General features: G+C 36.9%; 4 protein-coding genes across 10 annotated transcripts; all 4 read right to left on the bottom strand.

Moving 5' to 3' along the window:
- Positions 1-1,282: 1,282 nt before the first annotated feature.
- sar1aa (secretion associated, Ras related GTPase 1Aa) lies at positions 1,283-5,859 on the bottom strand. Of its 4 annotated transcripts, none has more exons than XM_063894099.1 (7): positions 5,724-5,859; positions 4,878-4,950; positions 4,612-4,731; positions 4,408-4,473; positions 3,442-3,545; positions 3,218-3,349; positions 1,283-3,125 (listed from the first exon to the last, which is right to left on the bottom strand). In XM_063894099.1, exons 2-7 carry the CDS (start codon positions 4,933-4,935, stop codon positions 3,009-3,011), a joined length of 597 nt encoding a protein of 198 aa, XP_063750169.1. In that variant the 5' UTR covers positions 4,936-4,950; positions 5,724-5,859; the 3' UTR covers positions 1,283-3,008. The 4 variants fall into 4 exon arrangements, with proteins under 4 accessions (XP_063750169.1, XP_063750170.1, XP_063750172.1 ...); XM_063894100.1 differs by having other exon boundaries at positions 5,738-5,810; XM_063894102.1 differs by having other exon boundaries at positions 4,878-4,946; positions 5,724-5,793.
- A 2,196-nt stretch (positions 5,860-8,055) lies between these two features.
- On the bottom strand, positions 8,056-11,491 carry ppa1a (inorganic pyrophosphatase 1a). 2 transcript variants are annotated; one of them, XM_063892559.1, is made up of 11 exons: positions 11,049-11,491; positions 10,803-10,867; positions 10,338-10,391; positions 10,093-10,212; positions 9,927-10,013; positions 9,720-9,846; positions 9,514-9,641; positions 9,080-9,165; positions 8,827-8,887; positions 8,441-8,480; positions 8,056-8,352 (listed from the first exon to the last, which is right to left on the bottom strand). In XM_063892559.1, exons 1-11 carry the CDS (start codon positions 11,182-11,184, stop codon positions 8,324-8,326), a joined length of 933 nt encoding a protein of 310 aa, XP_063748629.1. In that variant the 5' UTR covers positions 11,185-11,491; the 3' UTR covers positions 8,056-8,323. The 2 variants fall into 2 exon arrangements, with proteins under 2 accessions (XP_063748629.1, XP_063748628.1); XM_063892558.1 differs by having other exon boundaries at positions 8,057-8,352; positions 8,818-8,887; positions 11,049-11,486.
- Positions 11,492-13,241: 1,750 nt separating this feature from the next.
- Positions 13,242-17,338, bottom strand: lrrc20 (leucine rich repeat containing 20). Of its 3 annotated transcripts, none has more exons than XM_063892581.1 (5): positions 17,203-17,338; positions 14,957-15,045; positions 14,586-14,735; positions 13,914-14,081; positions 13,242-13,830 (listed from the first exon to the last, which is right to left on the bottom strand). In XM_063892581.1, exons 2-5 carry the CDS (start codon positions 15,024-15,026, stop codon positions 13,706-13,708), a joined length of 513 nt encoding a protein of 170 aa, XP_063748651.1. In that variant the 5' UTR covers positions 15,027-15,045; positions 17,203-17,338; the 3' UTR covers positions 13,242-13,705. The 3 variants fall into 3 exon arrangements, with proteins under 3 accessions (XP_063748651.1, XP_063748652.1, XP_063748650.1); XM_063892582.1 differs by lacking the exon at positions 17,203-17,338 and adding an exon at positions 16,127-16,400 and having other exon boundaries at positions 14,957-15,039; XM_063892580.1 differs by lacking the exon at positions 17,203-17,338 and adding an exon at positions 16,127-16,399.
- A 661-nt stretch (positions 17,339-17,999) lies between these two features.
- On the bottom strand, positions 18,000-21,385 carry ndr2 (nodal-related 2). The gene is made up of 3 exons (XM_063893894.1): positions 21,121-21,385; positions 18,737-19,521; positions 18,000-18,324 (listed from the first exon to the last, which is right to left on the bottom strand). The coding sequence occupies exons 1-3, from the start codon at positions 21,383-21,385 to the stop codon at positions 18,172-18,174; spliced, it is 1,203 nt and encodes a 400-aa protein (XP_063749964.1). The 3' UTR covers positions 18,000-18,171.
- Positions 21,386-22,413: the final 1,028 nt, after the last annotated feature.

Here is a 22,413-nt window from a genome sequence, read left to right as displayed (position 1 = left end):
CATGCATGACCACGATGTGAAAGACAAACACTGTCAGAGGGCATGTGGATGATAAAATCTGTGTGCCAGTTTACCTACAAGTGCAATCCTACAGTCACAGTAAATATGTCCAGCAGAAGGAGCCTAAAAGTAATTTCTACACTGACAGGAAGCCAGTGAAGGACAGCAGGGATTTTGAGTAATGAGGTCAGGTGTAAAAAGCCTGGAAGCAGCACTCTGCAATAAATGCAGTCGGTTGATAATGCAATGAAACGTATTATAATTAAGCCTGGAGATAAAAGCATCATGAATGAAAACAACATTTTAGCCCACAAAACATGATTGCATTTTATGAGTATACAAAACAAAAAAAACATTACTGAAGAGCCTTCTGGCCTTTGACCTTACATATTTATTTAATGTTAAATCACAGTCAATCTAACAGATTTGTTTACTTTAATGCCAACGTGAAAAACAAATCTAAAAAAACCACTAGTACCATAAAACTGGAATTTAAAAGGGTAGACTGCCGATCAGACAATGTTTTAAATGTTCTTGCAGTTTTAACAATATTGATTATCCTGTGTGTTTACTGTTTTTCATACCATTTGGAGAGATTTGTTTAGACAATGACATTTTAGTCAAAAGGAAAACCTGATTTAATGCATTTTGTGACTAATTAAACATGAAAAGTTGAAACGGGTATATTATCTTTAAATTCTCTTGTGATGAAGTGTTAGCACAGAAGAGTGACTATAATGTGGAACCATGCCCCTCTGTTTAAGGTCATATATTACGCAAAATCCACATTTTCATGTCTTTTATACATGGATATGTGTCCCTTCTGTGGAAAGAGATTCTGAGAATTTCAGGAACAAAGATTCTCTCTCTCTTTTTGTCCTGATCCATCTACATAAAAAAAGAAAAATCAGCTGATCAGATTTGCCAATAACCAACCAAGGTAACACCTGCACACCTTATCACCTGAATCTTCTCCTAGAGCACCGTTGCATTTTTTTAAACCAATCATCTCGCAGAGGGGCGTGGCCAGCAGCAGCTCATTAGCATTTGAAGGTACAGACACAGAATCCGCTCTTTTGTTACAGAGGGGTTTATGGCATGCTACATCGATCTGTTTGGTATTCTGAGCCAAACACATTAGAGACATGTTTTGTATATATCTGAGACCTATAATATATTGTTGAATAATAGGGGACCTTTAAATTAAAATACACACATCTTAACAAGTGTGTTAACCACAAGGGTTTAGTTGGGTTATAATAGAAAATCACACATGGCCAGATGAGTCCAAAACAAGGTTTGTTTTATTACAACATGTAAACCACTCCTTACATATGTCTATATGCATGTTGTCATTCAAACTATTTTGCACACATAATTGCTGCAAATATAATTTAAAGTTAATCTGCTATAAATAAATCCAGTGATTAGTGTCGGCTAATACGCAGCTACTGTACAAACATTTACATCTGTATTATACATCATTTACAGGAGTTTAGCAACGGCTACAGAACACTGTTCAGAGGGAGAGCAGTTTGTTTACATGCATCCCATACACATTTAAGATTCCCTGTAAAAAAAATGTTTCTCTTTTTATCTTGCCACAAACATCAGTGCGTAAATAAATATGCAGAACATTCAAACTGTGTAAACATGATAAAGGAAGCGGTTAATGCGGATCAAACGTTTGTTCCTCATAATCCATTTCCAGCCTCTCATATGGATACACATTTAGACAGGGTGTTGTAAACATGTATGCATGATTACATAGACAGACTCAACATCCAGAATAAGATTAATCACTTAGCATGTTTGTAAATGCACTCTCATATCTTTTCAGATAGTCAAATGTGCATCAGCTGCAGCACTGTACCACCTACATGCTGATTACATGCAGACAAATTGCTCAGGCTGTGCATTAAAAGGAATAAATAACAACAAATAAGAAAACGTTACAATGAATGGTCTTTTTTTTTCTTTCCTACTCTCAAATACAGAGGAGTAAGATTGTCTCTGCGACAGTACACTTCATCATTCTACTTTATTGCTTCCTGACATTTTAAAAGCAATGACTTAATCATATAATAGAGCAAGGGTAGCCACTGAACATCATAACAGCTTGGTGTGAACATTTATCTCTGAGTCAAAGATAATGAAGACTTATCTCAGTCCGACTAACACACTTGAAATTAGCTGCCTTCAACATGTAGCGTCCCTTTGGGTCAACAAGTTTAGGAAAAGATGCAAAAAATAAACGAGCCATTTCCAGCGAGACACTGGAAGTGAGATGCACATTTTCACAGCAGACTCATCAGTGAGCTGTTCAGTTTGACTTTGTTTATTTGTCATCTTTGCCTTTATTTATGGCATGGGCTGCCTATTCTAATTTTGGGGGGGATTTGATGTTATTTTGGCTCAGTGCACAGCGGGGAAGATATCTTTTGTTGAAGCCCAATCTCTCTCCCTGCTTATCCCAAAGTTATTAGCATACATCTTTGGCTATGTGCTTTGAAGGCAGTGGCTGCATATCATTACATTAAACGTACTAAAATGACTCTTCTGTGTTAGTTAGTTATATATTTTAAAATTCTAAACACAACCATCTTAATCTGATATATAAATAATAATAAATACATATCACTCCCTAATAAATACCATTAGATCTGTTAGTCTATTCCACATTAAATATTGCAACACCAATGTGTATGTATCTACATTCTTGCATAATGTATGTCTGCTGGATGTTACCTAATTATCATGCCGTAGAGTTGGACAACTCACATTAATAAGAACACGGGTGGGACAGTACACCGTGAACCACTTTTAAAAGTTTTGCATAGAAACCTTTAAATCCTGAATAAAGTATAATAAAGAATAAGCTCTTAACATGACCTTGGTTTGGGATGTGCTCTGATTGACACTGACAAAGACATAAAAGTCTTTGTCGTGCTTTGTGAAAAAAAAATGTGTCAAGAAAATCCCTTCTGGTTAAGCTTCAGTGCTGCGTGTCAGTCGATGTACTGTGATAACCATCTGAAACCTTCCCCGTAGCCTTGTCTCTTCAACACGCTGCACATGAAAATCTCCAGCGGCCGGGCGTTCAGCTCCTTTATAGAGACACTTCCCTGTGGCAATACGGATAAATTAGGAAAATGGTCATAAGAACACATAAAGATCATATGATTTATGTGTATTAAAAGTTAGAATATATGACTACCTTTCCAGTAACCTGACCATCAAGAGCAAAAGCCCCTCTCAGTGCTCCCTCACTGATGGCTTCAGGGCGATCGATTTTATTACCCAGCACCAACACTGGCACAGTGGAGATGGTATCGTCTCCTAGAAGAGCCTGGAAAAAAGGGAGCAGCAAAATCAACGTCAATGTACAGTAAGCAGACAGTCAGGTGGAAAACAGCTTAGAACAGTGAAGTTAAATCTCACATCAAGCTCAGTCTTAGATTCTGAGAGCCTGTCGTGATCCGCACAGTCGACAAGAAAGACGACTCCATTCACGGCCGGCAGGTAGTTCTTCCACACTCTTCGAGCTGTCAGCAAAGAGAAAACTGTTTGTGAAATATCTCTCCTTGAGGCAACTTCATACAACAGTGAATGCCCTTCCCAGCTTGTAATGCAGCCATTTCATTATAAACTGGTGAAGTTGAGCTGTGTCCTTGTATTGTCTGTGTTCTGTCTTAAAGTGACACAATCTTTATATAGTGTATAAGGTTTCTCAGGACCTTTTGTCTAAATATATAGCTTTAAGTATATTAACAAACACAGAAGGTGTTTCTCATATTATTTATCAATTTCTATCTTGATTTTTACGATACAAGGAAAATATTGGTTTACAATTTTACTGTATCTATTAAAAAACTGTGATTAACCTTGTAAATAATGTACTCATCAATATCATACTCTAATTTTCTTTTTGTATCTACGTTTTCTGCAGCACCGGTTCAACCTCTGTACACATGTGCTTGATTGTAGGTTACGTATTCAATCAGAGCTGATTTGAAACCCTAAAGATGTCACATGTGAGAGCTGTAGGGTCTACAGAGACACCTAGTGGCAACCAGGAGAACTGTGAGTGGTCAACTTGCTTCTGTTTTCTTCCAAATGTTTTTGATGGCATTAGAGAGCCAAATTAGTAAAAGACTCAGTAATCTTATGCTTTTCAACTTACAATACCTGTTATTATTTTGTGTTTCCAGTGCCTTATATTCATATATTTAAGAGCTACGACATATATAAGTTAATCCTAAAATATCTTGGAGAGGTACAACATCATTATTTCTGTAGTGTGTGATCATTCAAATTCAAGATTCAAAGGTTTTAATGTCGAATACAAATAAGCTACGGTGCAGAAATGGCCCAAGCTCCTTCAACAAAGTGTAAAAAAGATCTCACCTTGTACATGTCCCCCTAGATCAAATGTAGTAAATGTCATCCCACCAATTGACAGCTCTTCAGAAGCTTTAAGAAACACATCACATTATTTTTTTATTAGAGTGACTCTTTTGGACAGCTTTGTGAGAACAAAAAGGCTGAAAACAATAACACTCATAATACAATATTGTGACATGGCTCACTACTATCTGAATTTCTCCTTACTTGGATGCAGGGTTGGCACGTGTTGGCCAAGTCGGTCATCTTTCAACATGTGTAGCAGCGTTGTTTTGCCAGCATTGTCCAGGCCCAGGAAAACGAGCTTCCCAGACTTTTTGTACAGACCTGGAACAAATGACCCACGAATGTAATCCATTTTAAAAAGAAAGCTTTGTGATTATAGATAACATTGCATTGGTTTATGATTCAGGGTTCCTTTGATCAAGCTGCTACAATTTTTAAATGTTTACAACAGTGCAGAAAGTACTTACCTAAGAACTGTAAAACATTACTAAACCCCCGGTAGATCCAGTCAAATAAAAACGACATCTTGACAGTGTCTGACTGAAACAAGAAAGAACATTAGTAAAACATTACACTGAAGATAAATAGATAAGTCCACATTGATACTTTATTAGTTAAGTGTTCTCTCATTTCTTATGAAGATAAGGCGTAGTTTGTGATGTTGTATCTAATAATATCATATTGTGAGGGTCGTTTAAATGATTTTTTAAAAGCTTATATGGATAAAATGCAGTGTTTGTTAGTAGTGTGCATTAGATATTTTGTCCTGTGACAGCAGGAAAAGGCACAGGTGTGATTTTTGCACACCATTACATCACACAGGTGCTTTGATAACTTAATGTAACGTAATGACAACACAGCTGAACCCACATAGGCAAATTGTAATATTCACATGACTTCATGTAGAGCAAACTAAGCATCGTGCATCCAAACACCTGTGTTCATTGACAGTTATTGACAGCTAAGGTAAGTAGCTAACGTAAACCTACATGTTCCTTAACAGCGATCCTTTCTATTATATTATAATGTGACATTTACAATCAGCCACAGTGTTATGCTACTACAACAACACTTAATGGGTTAAAGTCATGGTTCTGTTGGTACTCGGCTTGTTTCAGTGTGCACGGTATTGACGCTTTTTTAGCTAGGTAGCCATTAGCTTGTTAGCTTAATGTTAAACCTCCGGTCAGTTCTCATGTGGGCCAGGTTGCCGTCCAGGGCACTAGAGACTCCTCGCAGAGCCGCAACGAACTGTTGTCAAGCGCACTGTATATCTAAATAGTGTTATTTTACATTAACGTTAGCTGACTTACCCCTCAATACTGACCGTAGTATTTGTGGTCTCCTTGGAAACAGTCAGAGTTCCGCTTCTGATTATTCTTCTTCCGCTTCTTCTTTGGTGTTTGTGCGGTAGTTTGCAATCTTAGTTTTGGGCTTCTGCCATCTTCTGGTGTCCGGTACCTCCTACAGGGTCCAGCATGCTCTCTGATGTGTTTTTCCTGTGACAAACATGTTGCTTCATGTTCTACAGTTTCTGGTACTTGGCACTGATCATCAAAACCAGTTTGAAATGTTCCTATATGCTAATATTACAATAAGGCACAGATTATATTGTCCTTTTCTTAACCTAGTCATGATTGTCATTGATCCTTTTTTCTTTATCCTCTCAGATTTCTCATAACCCCAGCAATATTTTTGAATGGCATCTAAATGTCTTCCCACTTATTTTCTGTTTTGCAGCCAATCTATTAATTTCCTTTTTGATCTGAATCAGAATCAAAAAGGAAATTAATAGAGACTAATATATTTTGTTTTTAACAGCTTTTTTGGCTTGTTTGTCCTCTCTTTAATACCCAGGAAAACCTGTATGAGCTGGAATCCATAAGAATATTCTTAATACTTATGTTGTGTTTATTAGTAATGTTGTGGTGTTGTAATTCCTGAACATTACTGGAGCCAGGCATGAAACCTTTACATAAGAACACATTTAACAAAGAAGTCCTACTGTTAAAAACATGCTAATGAAAATGTTACTAGTGTAAGTATGAGCAAAATCTAAAGTATTAAAACTACTTGATGCAGAAACATCCCCTGAGACTGTTATACGATATTGTCCTATCAAAAACCGGATTTTACTGTTGTCAGTTGAATTGGAGCTCATTTTAAGCAGCACACCTTTAATACTTTATTTATTTTTGATTCATTTACCTGCTGAATTATTTATTTCAGCATTGAAGTACATTTTACTTGAGGTACAATTTAAAACAAAAAGAAAGATCTTTTTAATTAAAAAGGCCATCATGCTATCACAGCAGGTAGGATTTCAGGTACTATAGTTGTGACACTGGCCGCATAATAACACTTTGAGCTGTTGTTGCCATGGTTATTAACACAACTCTCTCGTGCTTATTGAAGTGTGATATTTAATTGCAATCTAAAGAAGCACCCCATGGGGCTTATCCACTTACAGCCACAGACTTAAAAACCTGTTATTTATAATGTGAAAGGTGTTTTTTTTTACATTTTTGATGACTGAATATGTAGCAGGTATATAAATATACAGGAATGTATTCCACCAATAATCCCTCACGTTTTATTTTATTGTTCCAATATTATTTATTGTCACTTTTATTTTGGTATGTTTACTACAAAAGACCGTTTTGGGAGCTAATGCTTTTATTTTGAAGTCTTCACTTTCGGCAGTGACGTCATCTACCTGCGTTGCACCCTCTCTCACTCAGTTGTTTGATAACAGACTGAGGTGAGGAGAGTTTGTCATGTGCTCTTTGTAGATTTCTGTTCTAAATGATGTTTACAGTGTTTATATAATCTTAAACTGTGAAACAAGGTTATAATATCATTCCATGGTGCTAATGTGTTGCTGTGTAGTTGTTTTGCAGAAGTTTGAGTGTTTTAGCAAACTTTTAGTTAAGTGTACTGTTTAGCGGCACTTGTGAGGAATCACACACAACACCTGTAGCATGTTTAATGGCGTCTTTCCCCCACCACAGACTGGTGTGTTGCAGACGTCCATCTGTATTAATGCTGCTGCATTATTGTGTTTATTTCATGCAGGTATGTTTGTTGCTCTCATGTTTTTGGTCTATTGTGTTTTGTACTATGTGTTTATTTTATTGTTTTATTTACATGTCTAAAAATACTAATTAGCCGGTGGTGTATACATTTCCAGTGTAACTGTAATTTTACAGTGTATTGTGATCTATTGTGATTTGATTTTATATTTGAATGTTTTATAAGTACTAGTCTCTCAGTTGTTTGATGGCAGACTGAGACTGGTGTGTTGCAGACGTCCATCTGTATTAATGCTGCTGCATTATTGTGTTTATTTCATGCAGAGGAATAAATACGCCACAGTTTCGGTTAAAGACAACCACCGAATCTCTTTGTCCATCAAACACGCACAACACAACGCAGAGTCGTAGCAAGGGTCTGCTGAGAAGTAGGCCCAGACCGGCTACAAATACATAATTTATTGGAATTGCCTGCAGGCAGTGTTGTCTTTTTTTCAACGATCACAAGCATAGCATGACTTATTGCAACCATTTATGCTATTTTAGATCCTTATTCTGTAGGTAACAGTACATCATGGTGACATTGACATAGGAGGCACAATAAATACAAAATACATTATAAATTATTGTGGGATTTTATTATGGTTTGTGTCAAGACTGGAACTAGAGGATACTATCCAATAATTAATATATTGAGTTACAATCACACATAAAGCTTTTATGACAGCATCAGAAATATAAGTGTGAAAAAAGGGGAGAAAATATGATGTGCAACATAAATTAAATCCATCCAGTTACCGCACTGCTCTGTTATGTTGAAATCAGTTGAAGAAATAAAGAAGTGAAGTAAGGAATGATGGTTTCTGCTCAGAGGTTTCCTTTTAGTTCTCATAGTAGTACCATTGGTCGACTGAAAAAAAGAAAGAAACATATGTGATTTCCATCAAGTTACAACTTACCGATCTGCAATAAAAAAAACAAAACGTAAAAACATCCACCTGAACTTGGAATGGGATCTTCAACTCCAAAAGCACAGGCCTGTAAAAGAAAGAAGTCATCAGTGTGTTATTTTGAGAAATTATGACAAGTGTGGTTAAATACTATTTTGTTTCAAAATGTTATTATTAATATATAACATATTATTATAGGATACATTTTTGTAATAATTGTGTGTTTTAGGGTTTTAAATGTACATTCATTTTTTTGTTTTCCTTTTCAATAAAGCAAAGGGTTACCATATTTGGAAGATTGGCTCTGACTTTTACCCACTCAATAAAGCACCAGAATTACATTTGTGTTTTTGTTTATCTTTATATTATTATAGTGTCAGTAATGAAAGGAGGTTATATGCATTTGAAAATAAGAGCAAACTTACAGACTTAACCACGGCCTCCGCATCCTCAGCAGAGCAGCAGAATGGACTATCTGAGACACCGGTGTTCATGCTGATTCAAGGAAGGAAAAACAAGGAATTATTTACAAAGTCATAAACTCACGTCACTACTTTATTTAAGTAAAGAGGTATTCAACAGAGAGATTTACTGCTACTTTAAAGATCAACAGATTGGAAAATGTTTCTGTTGATGCACTAGCTGTTTAGTATTTTCATTGTAGCTGTACATCATAGACTGTCTCACCAGTTTAACTCTCCAGCGTTGGAATTCTTCGAAATCAGTGCCTTCCAAAACTCGTGGGTGTCCTTGATTGTTTTAATGGCAAAGTCCTGAAAACAATTATTTTTTTCACTACCATCAATAGACATAATTTCCCCGCCCCCCTTCAATATAACGGGTACAAATACAATTCATTTGTGTAACCAAAAAAGTTAAGCTAAAGAAAAACGTTTTCATAACAATTTTGCCTCAGAAAATGTTTTACGTTTGTGTTTGTTAATCGTTTTCAGTTGTTAGTTGCTTATTAATCTGAGCACACCTGATTGGATACAGATCCAAAACTACTCTTACATGAATGTAAAATACATACTGTTATCAGTAGTTTAAAGTAAAAAAAACATGTATTATAACCGTTTTAAAATGCAGCATTAGTACTGTGACAACTGAAAAGGGTGTACCCTGTCCTTGAACTCGCCGTTGAAAGCAAACTGGTTTTCAGGCTTCCCATCTGGGACTTTGTATCTCTTGAACCAGTCAAAAGTTGCCTCAAGGTATCCAGGCTTAAGTCGTCTTACATCATCAATATCTGCAACAAATCAACAGAGCAAGAATCTTAATATTCAGAAAAACCTATCCAACTTCTTTAATTGTAATTTGTTCATACCGTTAAAGTCTGCAGATTCAGGGTCCTCAGTATTGATCACAATGACCTTCCAGTCTGTTTCGCCCTCGTCGATCAAAGCCAGAGTTCCCAACACTTTCACTTTGATTATTTCTCCTCGAGAGCACACCTGAGAATCAAAGGCACTCTTAAAAATTGTTACAAATGGTTCGATTTAACTCTCTTCAAAGTCACTAATGACAGTTGTACCTTATTTCCTATATCACATATGTCAATTGGATCGTTGTCTCCACAGCACCCTGTGTCGCTGTCCTTGTGGTTGGGATCTTCCCATGTCTGTGAAAAAAGAAAGCTCAGGTTGGATAGAGCAGGGATGTGGTCTGGTTTCCTGTTGTCTGAACATTATTTTAGTTACCTGAGGAATAGCTCCATAGTTCCAGATGTAACCTTTGTGAGGAAACACATTTGCAACATAACGGAGGTTCCCCTTCTTTATATCTTGTTTCAGTGGATTAAGAGGATCTTTAGTGGCAATCTGATTTTTAAAAGGAACAAAAAAAACAATGAATATTAGTGCCAATCCACAAACTATTAGGAGGGACTATTTATCAACTTAATAAATAGATTTTGTCTATCATTTGCAAACATGCATAAACTTACCTCCATCTTTGCATTTGTCCATCTTGGAACCTCCACCACAGCATGAAAGATATGCTGCAGGATTATAAGAAATACTGTTATGTTACATCAGGAGGAGTTCTGCTTAATGTTTACAATACATTTCAATACATGATGGTGATTATATGTAGACTGGCAAAGTGATGTAAACCTATTTTTCAACAAGGGCCTAATGTCTGCCTGAACTAAAGTTACTTAAGGTCATTTAAGGTAGAACACAGATTATGGCCCCCAGGTGGTACTGGCAATCCATCTGGCCATTACTGATGACTTATGACTACCAATTTGGAATAAAAGTGTAATTGCAATCAATCAAGGGTTGATTTTACATTTAAAGGCTACAGTAGTACAGTCCCAGCAACACGGTTCTATAATAAAAATGATACAAATTCAGCTTTACTTTAAAAAATAAGAACCTGCAGCACTAGTTCTGACACGTATGCTCACCTCTGCTTCATTTGCGTAGATGGGTATGTCGTGGAACGGAGAAATATATTTTCCCACAGCGTTTTCTAAGGAAAAGAGCAATGCATTTTTAGCAGAAATACAAATTCTGATGAGCTTCAAATGGCAAGAAGTCTTTATAAAGCTCTACTGGTCAATGCAGCCATTACAGTTTCTAGAAAGATGGTAACCATTACACTCAAAGTTTCAACAACGCAAAAGCTAGATTAATAAAAGAGCTACCCTTACTAAAAAACACTCTGTAGTCCAAGCTGTTGGGCCGGCCCCTCTCCTCGACAGTCACGCTCATTTCTGCTGCTGCCTTCAAAACACTGTGGTCTGCACTAATCCAGGAGTAAGAAGCTCCTGACTGACAGGCGGTCATTCAGACTGAGGCAGCAGACATGCGCATAAACCAAGAGCTCTGACATGCATGTGACACCAGGAAGTGTAAGGGCCAGCTGACAGGCATGAATGTTCCTGAATTCTTATCACATCCATTATTGGCATCTGTAGCTAACAAGCGTGAACAAACAGTGGAGAGAATTACTCAGAACAATCAGCAGCTAATCCTTATTTGTTAGCACTTCTCCATGGCTGCCACATATATTCTGTCGCCTGGATGTGAAGTTTCTTTACCTCCTCTGCGTGTAAAGTGATTTGTTTTCCATTTCCCACCTGTAAGCTGAGGCTCTTGAGAGCTCTTTTCAGACATAAACAGATGGAGCTGACTGCCGTTAGCTGTAAACCAATTAACAAGACAGGATTAGGTGTTGTGGTCACTTCGTGAATTCTTGCTTCTGGAGTTTCACTGTAACTATTTGATAATGTAGCTTGTAGGCCTAATTTTTTTTAAATGTAAAAATATATATTTAGCTTCTTCAAAAACAGGAGGCATGGTTTCTTGCTGGTTTCGAATGATATTTTTTAACGTCAGATAAGGTGATAAAGTATAAATACCAGGAAGCTAATTCACCTACTCATCGTTGTAGATCTTGGTTGATGAGAAATGTGTAAAATCACTCTAAATCAGGGGTGTCCAAACTTTTTTCTCTGAGGGCCACATACCAAAAAAATATATCAAGGGCTGGGATACTCACTAGAGTGAGGTATATTGCCTTATAGGTTAGGTTATAAGTTAGCACTATCAATCAAATGTAGGTAAAGGATGCTTGATACTTGAATATGCTTTAAGAAAAGAAACTGCCGACCTCACAACTCTCTGTAGGGTTTAATTTGTTTAGTTTTGCAGCTTATTCCTTAAAAAAGGAGCCTCATATTGTATAACATAGGGTATATATGTTATGTCAATAAGTTATTGTGCTTTTTTTTAAATCAATTTAGATTTGTTAGCAAATGTTTTCAACTTTTATTGACTGCATTTTTTCGAAAAGTGGGCATATTAAAACATGAATACTACTGTGTGATATCTGCTTACATATATATTTAGACATAGCACAGTTTCATGCTGGGCTATATTTCATTATACTTTTTGAATTTGTTGAGGGCCGATTAGAAAATGGTCCACGGGCCGCATTTTGCCCCTGGTCCGTAGTTTGGACACCCCTGCTCTAAATGCTCTGCCATCTTGGAGAAATTGTAACACATTTGCGTAACCAAAACGCACACAATCTAGCTCACAGAAAAAATGCCTCCTGCTTTATGCATGTTAAACCTCCATACTAACTACATGACTGTAAAGCTCAGGGGAGTCAGAGGGCAGCCTGAACAATACAAGTACAACGCAGAGGCGCTGTAATCCTCCTGCTAAATATTTCTCTTGGCTAGAAGACATAAAGACCCTGTCATCCTGTCCTTACATTATAATAAGTTTAATTAATTGTTTTTTATCTACTCGTAACTATATCACCTAATATCTTTATACTTGTTCGCTCTTCTTGGTCCTTTGTGCCACAAACACTCAACACAGTAACCCAAACATCAGATTAAAGGTGATCCAGAATCGGATGAGTTGCTATTTAAGGAATTCTTCAAAAGCCTAAGCAAAATACTTTAATACTGTGGATCAGTCTCTGTCACCATGCAGCCTCTCCCATGGATAGGGAGCTTGATCACTGTTTGTATCTGCTTTTTCTTTAACCTTAAATCAAGTCTGCTGCCTCCTGCCTCTAACTTGATCAGATGGTGTCAGAATATTTGTATTGGCTCTTCAATGATTTAGTTCTGTTTTATAGGTATACATCCTTGTCAAGGAGACAAAGGGCAGGAATGAAAGAGCATGTTCCTGCTGTTTCAATATTCTGTTGAACATAAAGTATTTCTACGTAGATTGGAAATAAAGATATTGTGTTTTTTTACCACTGTTATTTTACCAAATGTATGCAAAGGAGAAACTAACTAGCTTCACAAATGTGACGGTTTGTTTATATCATTGTATGTGGGTTATGTTTTGGTCTGTTGGTAGGACAGAACTAATAATACTTCAGCTTTTAGCATTTTATTTCTATTTTCGGACATAAGCATAAATAAAGATGGTTTATTTCAGGAAACAACTATCAGATTTATCAAAATTGAACATGATTATTAATCGCTGCCCTAGATAAAATCGAGCTTTGAGTCAGGGAACACATCTAACATAGTCTCGGCTACGAATCTGTCATCAATTAAAAAGAAATAATCACACTCTGTTTTCAGTGCATATTTTTTTAATTGAAAAACCCTTTTAATCTATAAAAAGTAATAAATAAGTCATGATTCAGAAGAATACATGACAAATGGTGTATAAAGATCGATTGATGCCATCTCCAAACATTGTGCTATTTCAGATCAATTTCTTCAGGTACTATGTTTTTCATCTCTCAAGCCAACCAAAGCACCCAACAGAGGAAGTTAAAAGGCACACAGCATGCAGTGCATAAGTCTGTAAATATGATCTATGACATATTTTAAGACTCTGTTTCAACATTGTTTAGAGATTGCAGAGCTGACTGAGTGTTCGAGTCCAAAGGGTTTGACTTAACGTTCAGCCACTTCATTGCTGGCATGTTGGCCAACTTCTCAACTGGTATTTCTGTGGGACAAAAAAACACAGATTAAACATAAGCTCAAACCATATAATAATTAAACATCTCCTTGCTTTAATATATTTTTTACCTGTGATGCTGTTTGCCTCCAGGTTAATCCTCTCAAGTGTGGCTATTTCAGTAAGCTTATCAGGGAAGATGGAGAAGCTGTTATAAGCCAGATTGATGCTGGTCAAATGCTCCGCCTCTAACACAGCGTCAGGCAGTTTGGTGATAATATTTCCTCGCAGGTCAAGTTCTGCAAAATATTTCAAAACACAAGGAAATGAAGGGTTACTTGTCTCATCTCCTTTCACAAAATGAAGACACTAACTTTGAGGTGAACATCAACAATACACTAGGGGGTGAATTGTTGTTCCACATTTCGATTCAACAACATTTATTCATGCTTAACTTGGACAAATAAACATTTGCTAGGGATTCAAGAATGAGTCCTGTTACATAAATACAATTGGTAAGTTTAGGCTAGCTGCCTATTTATTGTACACAAAATAACACTGCAAAATGGTGTCAACAATGATAACAACTTTAACATGGTGTGTAGGATAGCAGCCTATCAGTAGCAATCTCTATAACACTTTTAGAAATCAATTCTGGAAGAAGTGAATAGATCCAAAATCTAAGAAGATAAAACCTTGATGAATACATAAATCGTCCCCCCACCCGCATGCCTGAAAACAACACAATATTTTCTTGTAAATTAAGTCCATAAATAATATATGTGTAGTGTATTGTCCATTACCTCTAAGTTGAGGGAAGTTTAAAAAGAACTTGCTGGAAATGGACTTCATCTCATTCTCAGCCAGTGAGATAATGCGGATGTTGTCTGCGACGCTCTTCAGCACCCTGAACACACCATCGGGGAATGAAATGAGCTTGCAGTTTGACAGGTCTGCAGAGAAGAAGAACATGATTGTGAGATTACGACACATTAACACAACAGGAGGATGGTCAAAAATCTATCATTTACACATTTAATCAGACAAATCTATACCTCTGTTACCACCTGCTGGTGAAAATTCAAAATAACATCTACTAATATTGAGAATCAAAGCAGTTCATTTTACCAACAGAAAGAGTGAGAGAAAGAGATATAAACATTGGGAGTCTTACCCAATGTATCGCTCCCCTCCTCCACGAGGGCATTAACCCTCCGTGCCACATTTGCCACTGCTTCAGCCATTCTTCTGCCGTAACTGTTCCTGAAGGAAATCATGCGACGTTAAACTTACATATACTTTTATGCATGAGATTTAATGTATGATGGACAAATTATGATTACAGTAACTAATAATGACAGTATATCATTACAAATGTTTTCCACTTCATGCAGTTACATTAAGCAATATTTTGTTTGTAGGATATTCACATCATATGTGACAGAATAAAAAATGTAGCACTATTTCATCATGTCCATTTATCACTGGAGAATCAGACCCTTTTTAACAAAAGAAAGGAAGTTAAAATCCTTTACTCTGAGAACACATTTTCTTTAAAGGTACAATAATATTCTCAGAGAGGGAACCTTTCATTGTACAAGCCTTTTTTTATATATATTTTTGAGGTTTTAAAAAAGTGAAGTAAGCTGACTACACTTCCAACAAATGTTCTGATTCAAACAGGTAAAGACAGTATTTACGTATTTTACTAACGTAAAAGTAACTATACAACAGTTTTAAAATGCTTGGGTACAAGGCAATCTCCTGCACTCACCTATAATTAAAGCACAAAAGTACAAGTATTATCATTAAGTATCATTAGTGAACAAGCAAAACATGCCTTTATAGCAGGCCTACCATAACGCATGATAATAAATCATATCATAGTTTCGTGTACGTGTAACTAAAGCTGTTGGATAAATGTAGTAAAGTACTACTAGTAATGTAACCCAAGTAAACCTCAAACGTGTACCTAAGTAGGCTACATAATTTAAGTAAAAACAAGTGAACTCTTTGACATCTAATGATAAAGCTGTATCTTACTGGTCAGTACAGTAGTTATACAAGTGTAATGAAAGTACAAAGTCTCCCAAACAAGAAATACTTCAAAAAGTAATTGTCTTCATCTGACGTAACGTTAGTTAACCTTTAAGTTTGTGTGGCTGTGGCTGGGTAATGCCACAATCATTTGCACTGGACCTAGTAAAAACTGAACAGTCGTGACGTGAAGCATAGTAAGCTTTAGTCTTACGCCTAATGCAAATACAAATCTGTTAGCTATAAATTACATAGCTTATGTTTCATTAGTTGTTCATTAAAGCCACACCAGGAAGAAGCCACTTACCCAGACTAGAAGCTACTGTTACTGAGCCTGGCAGCTGCCTCAGCTGGTTAGCGTTAGCCACAGCAGCTAACCCTCAGTCTAATTTGGTGAGTGTGTATTTTTAGCCCTGGACAGGGAAATTCACCTGGATGTATCGCTATACACTGGAAAACTAAGACCAGCCACACTTGATATAGTGACGTTAAACACGCTTTGTAAAAATCTTTATTGTTTTGCCTTCACGTCAAGCAAAGAATGTGCTAGGCTACTAGCAAACAGCCGGCAAGGAAATACTTTTTCACGAGCGTCAGTGCTGCTCTTATAAGGTGCAGACAGCTGAGGCGTGACTGTGCTGATGTTAAGGGACACAATAAGCAATGAATAAAAGCAATAAACTTTACTCAATTGCAGTCGTGGAGATTAACAAATTAGCCCACATTGTTTTACGTTCTTTACATTGGATTTATTTTTAAAGTAGTCTACTTGATCATTTCCAGTTTCTGTTTGTAGCCTAGGCCTACTTATACCGTACTCCTACAATGAAAGTCAAGTCAAACTTTGTAAGACACATTGTTTCTAGTAGATTTCATTTAAACTTTAGTTACCTGCTACTTAACCGATTCCGATCAAGATAATAACTTTTGGATCCCTCAGTAAAACCTAGCAGTAGACATTATTGAACAAATAATAAGCCACTATTACCACAACAGTGAGACATGGTAGCTACATAGTAATGCATCAACAGTTAGGCTGTAATAATAAATAATGTAAAATGATTTATATTTGGTTACATTGTTAGTGTATGTGGTATTGCTAGTTTAACATAAACAAAGTTCAAGATTAGTATTTCCACCAATTATGAATTAGGATAATACCTGTTATAAGTCATTTTCACTTTTTTCAGTTGGCCAATATTGCCATATTGTAAATTGTTGTCACTTAATTGAAAAGTTATATATCTAATCCTTCTTTTTTTTATCCGAATATTTAGCATTTAGGCTGGGCCTTTTATATATTACGTGAATTTATTCAAACTGAATTAAGATTTTCCTAATTAGAGATAACCCCTGCGATTAGAAAGTTAAATGTTGTCTTACCTCTGAATCCAGGTCAACTATTCCCAGGTTTGACCACTGTTGTTGTCATCATGACTGGCAAATTCCTGGTAAGTCAGTGTGTTTCCAAAGGATTTGAATACAATGTGCTCATTGGCTTAGGGTGAATGCTTTCACATACTAACCAGTTACATCCACTTTACAGTATTTGCTGGAAATTCTTCTCCTATACAATGTGGTATTTGGCATGGCTATGACTCGCTGTGGATGACTGAAAAAGCCTTATTCTAGAAATATCAACCTCATTCTTTTGTATCACAAAAATTAATGACAGGCTCTCTGAAAAAGTTGTGCTTTTAGAGTAGGTATCATACACTAAAGCTTGATTTATTTTCCCACTACGTAAGAAATATATATCTTTCTACGAAACCTCTTTCTTCACTTAACAAATGAAGCAAGTGTGAAAAAAGCAAACCAACATGAGCCTAAAGGAAATACTTGATATAAAAAATATTTGATGATGATTTGTTAATATTAAAAAGAAGTGGATAGTACAATGATAAAACAGAACAAAACACATAATTCATTTGCAAAATGTAAATAAATACAATTTCTTTAATATTTACAATAAATATACATTAATTTACAGTTACACAAATGATAGTGTACAATAAAAACAGTGCTGAAATATTTAACTACATTTCCATTTCATGTTTACATTGAGGAAATTGATAAGGGAAATACAATTGTACATTACATTGTAACATCTGCACACAGCTGGAAGGCTGGATGCTTTTTATTTCAGCACATCCTAAAATGTCAATGTTCCCCTTACAAACCAGAGCTCACATCACAATTTAAAATCCCTCATCTGCACATGGATCGGCTACAATCTTACAGATAACAGTGACAAATATCAAAGAGCTTTTTCCTTCTGGCTAAGTGTTTTCTTTTGTTTTGAGACATTGTCCGTTCGGCTTCACAGGTCATGTTCAGAGGTGGTTGTAGCTTTCACTGGCAGCCACATTCATCCACTATCATTTCTTCATGGTGTCGAAGGAGCATTTCTCCATTTTCATAGTACAGCATGCTTAATGGACTCATTTTGGTCGGGGCACAGCAGGGTGATCCGACTCTGTCAGGGTGGTAATGTTTCAGCAAACTCTGGAAAAAGAAAAAAACACCATTTAAATATATTATTCTGGTCTCAAAATAATTAAGTTGACTCCATAAAGATATTTACTTTTATCTTTTACTTTTATCATCTCTTTTAAACATACAACTGACAATACCAATCAGTAAGTATTGTTCTGTTTCTTGTCTTGTATTATAAAGCCTTAAGCTGCACTTAGATTTACTGTTAATGTGACCTTCCAAACAGCAAAACCAGTTCCCCTTGATCTATCAGTACTCTTTACAAACACTGTAGGGCATGTTGAGACTATTTTGGGGTGATCCAGTTTCTCCCATTTCATGTCCCAAAAGGGGGAACATGTCAACACAAGCAGTACACACCAATGTAAATCTGAGCCTAAGATTATGAATGAGAAATATTCATGGTAACACAAGCACTCACCTGCATGTAAGCATGATTTGTTGGATTCAGATGTTCTCCCAGGGGGCCAGGGCAGGGACCCTCACAGCGGTAGGCATTATATCGTTTAGGAAAGACGATCCAGGACCCCCAGCCAATTTGATTAAAGTCTACATGCATTTCCACTCTGCGACAGAGAGATTTTTCACTCCCTCTTTTGGACGCCTGCAGGCTTCTCACAGATTGTTCTCTCTGGCCCCGCTTGCTCCTGCGCCTCTTTTGCCGGTGGGCCCTTTTGATTTCAGCAGGGGACAAGAACTTGGATTGTTCAGCTGTGTGAAGTAAGCTCGCTTTGGCCTTTTGGTTTTCACCAGAGCCAGTTTGTGAGAATATGACCAACAAGGCCCGGTCACTCACGTCCGGCTCTCTTTTCGGGCTCGCCACAAACCCAGGCAGATCAGGAAGTGACAGGCCTCTCTTTGTGTTTACCACTCTTCTTCTTCTCAACACTCTTTTGTTTCGAATTTTCACTGCTGCTGATTTTTGCCTGAGCCAGCTCAAGAGAGGTTTTGTCATGTTGAACACTTTCCAGCTCTGCGATGAAGTGACCAGTGATGACTCAGAGAGCAAGCCCACCAGCTGCTGCTCCTGGCAGCTCGTGTGCGAATGGCACGCCTGGCCATTCTGGTGATAGACCTCCACCGTGATGTTAGAGGTATGTGGCCGAGGAAGCCGGATCCTCAGCTCTGCCGCCTGAATCTGTTTGTCAGATAGAAGGGCATGAAGGTCAAAGGTCGCAACCCAGCGCCTCTTCCTGAATGTCAAACCTGATGTAGGAAAAAAAGATTTCCATGATTATCATACGGTTATTATTGGCAGACATTATACAACAATCACACTGTTATTTGACAACAAACAAATGAATGTGTCAGTGAGCTAAATCCACCTGTTGTAGATACAAAATATAACAGCAACGCGTTTCATTATGAACATTTTGAACTATTAAATGCTATATTTAAATCAAGGGGTAGCGATAATCTCATTCAGTTTAAGTATTTATAAAACTCAGGATATTTGGTCATAAATTGGCTGTTTTATACCAATTAACAGATAAACTGCAGCATATATTTTGAATATAAGAAAATGAATAAATATGTTCCTATAATGATAATTCCAAGGTAGACAACATTGGTATTTAATTTAGTATTCAAGCTATCTTTATAGAGTAATATATAAAATTAGATCATATAACATTTACTTTATTGTTCCCACTTTAGTACATTTTTGAAACTAATATCCCTGATTAGGCTATATAAGTCATTGTAAGCAGAACTGCTTTCTGCCAGTTTTGAATACAATTATTTTGCACCACTTCCATTAACATTATTGCCAATACGAAATGATCGTGCATCCGTTTCTTTAATAACTGCAATATGGCGATTAATTACGTGATGTTAAGCAATTTCTATGCCCATGATCCACCTCTTTTGTTTTGCAAAGAGAGATGTAAGGGGAAGAGCAAATGCTGAGTTTAATTCCCCTTGATAACTTGTACAATGACCTTGTGATTAATGCGTGTATTGACCGAGATCCAGCAAATCAAAGCTGCTTCTTAAAAAATAATCCAACCATTGTTCTGCTGGAGGAGAACATGTGCTGCGCCCTCATCTGTAATGGGGCTCATTGTGAGTCAATGAACAGGTGTGGTTCAAATTAATCTAAAAGATTAAAGCATTTTAAACATTTAACTTGTGTATTGTCCAGTGCATTGGCCAATTTAGCTAGACTGTTGATCAAAAGTGCAAACCAGCCTCGCTATTCATTCATTCAAACCAAACACCGAGCCGAAACCAATCATTTAACACATCCCTGGCTCTCCCGGCTTCTGCATATCCTCAGTCAAACAAATAGGTAATAACTCTAACACCTAGCAGCGATGTGAAATTAGATTCAGCAGCAGGGAGGGCTGTCCTCTGTTGGCTGCTTGTGTCATTAAATCCCGAGCTCTAATCTAATCAAGCCAAGTGTGAAAAAAGAACTGAGGGAAGTTGTTGATTTGACTTAACAAGAGATTTGTATAGGGGGATGTCTGGCGAGATCTCTAATCAACATCACCTATTTAAGAAAAAAGAGGTTTGCTTTGAGAATTAGACAGAAAACCGGCCTTTTCACACGCTGATCCCTGCATGGTTATTCACCCCCCGAGTGGGATGTGGATTGAAAGCATCAGAGGTCGTCTGGCTCGCAGCTTTGACAGGACAACCCAAAAAACACTAACATCCAGAGCGTCTTAATATAAGAAACATCTGATTCTTAGCACATATACAAAACCCGAAGGAACATTTTTGTTATACATGACCATCTTATTATTCTCCTTGATCCATTTTATGTCTGTTTTTCTGCAAAAATATTTAACCAAATCTTACTTTTAGCCATCACACTCTTCACGGTGTCCGCTTGCTTTGCTGCGTCTTGCTCCATAATATCCAAAGGCCTTGAAAAGTTGGCCTTGAAATTCCTGTAGAGATGCATCATGTAGGTTGGCAGATGATACGCGGTAGATCTGTCCATCAGGGGAAAACGCTGCAAAGACCGTAACAGAACTTCATCTCTGGTTTTTGGAATCCCCTGAGCCAGCAGCACCAGCAGAGATGCGTGCAGCGCTACGGCCAGAGCTCCCAATGAACGCATGTTTTGCGCCGGTTAATGACAAATTCCTCTACTCGGAGATTAGGGGTGTCTTATATACCCTCACCCACCCCCTTTCATGTTTAACAAGTAGCTGAGAACATTAAAGGAAATTGACATGCGTCCTCAAGACTTGTTACCTGACAGCTCATCATCCATTCTGTTGGTAATGAGGCGCCTGGGTTCGTGTTTACAAGGAGAGGGGTTCTTTGTTTGCGCCATGTTATTTGGGCTTCTGCAGCCTGATTCCCCATCCTTGGATTAATTGTTTTAGCTATTTGGCTTACACTAATTGTTAGGCTTTCAATAGTGTAATGTAGTCTACTGAATACCGTCTGAAATGGACTATATGCCAGGGAACGATTGGGCTGTTATGAGACACAGATTAATGAAACATCACGAACATTAATCAGATTTCAGGATTACTAATAACATGTATTGCACAAAATGACCTTGTGACAAAGTAAAACAATAAAACAAAAAACAGCACCTTAGCTATAATGAACACAAAAGAATCCTATGGGGGAAAGGTGTATACTTTTGAGTGACTTGACCGCCAATGTACAATGTCACCTTACTGTACTTCTCCCTTTCATATTCTAATTCACAGAGGTTTAATAATCCTGTACAGTATACTAATATTGAAACAGTGCATATTTGGTTTAAACAGAAATGGGAAGTCACTAAGTACATTAACTGTAGTACTGTACTTAAATACAATGTTTAGCTACTTGTACTTTATTTGAATATTTCCATTTCATGCTACTTCGTACTTCTACTCCACAACAATGCAGATGTAAATCATGTTCTTTTACTCCACTACACTTATTTTGTACCTTTAGTTACTTTGATGATTTGGATTAATGATGTGAAATATAATCAAAACTAAAATAAGACTTTAGATACACCTGAAGTAAATTCACAAGCTACTCTGCAGCATACAGTGTAATTCAAACTAGCTGCACCTTTACCAGCTTGAATAAACGCATTAATGCATCAATAATTACAATCAAGACATATCATATTATTCT

Source organism: Eleginops maclovinus, chromosome 10 (assembly GCF_036324505.1).
Source record: "Eleginops maclovinus isolate JMC-PN-2008 ecotype Puerto Natales chromosome 10, JC_Emac_rtc_rv5, whole genome shotgun sequence".
NCBI classification, from domain to species: Eukaryota; Metazoa; Chordata; class Actinopteri; order Perciformes; family Eleginopidae; genus Eleginops; species Eleginops maclovinus.
Note: the sequence above shows the minus strand (reverse complement) of the source record. Positions and strands in the feature narration are given on the sequence as shown.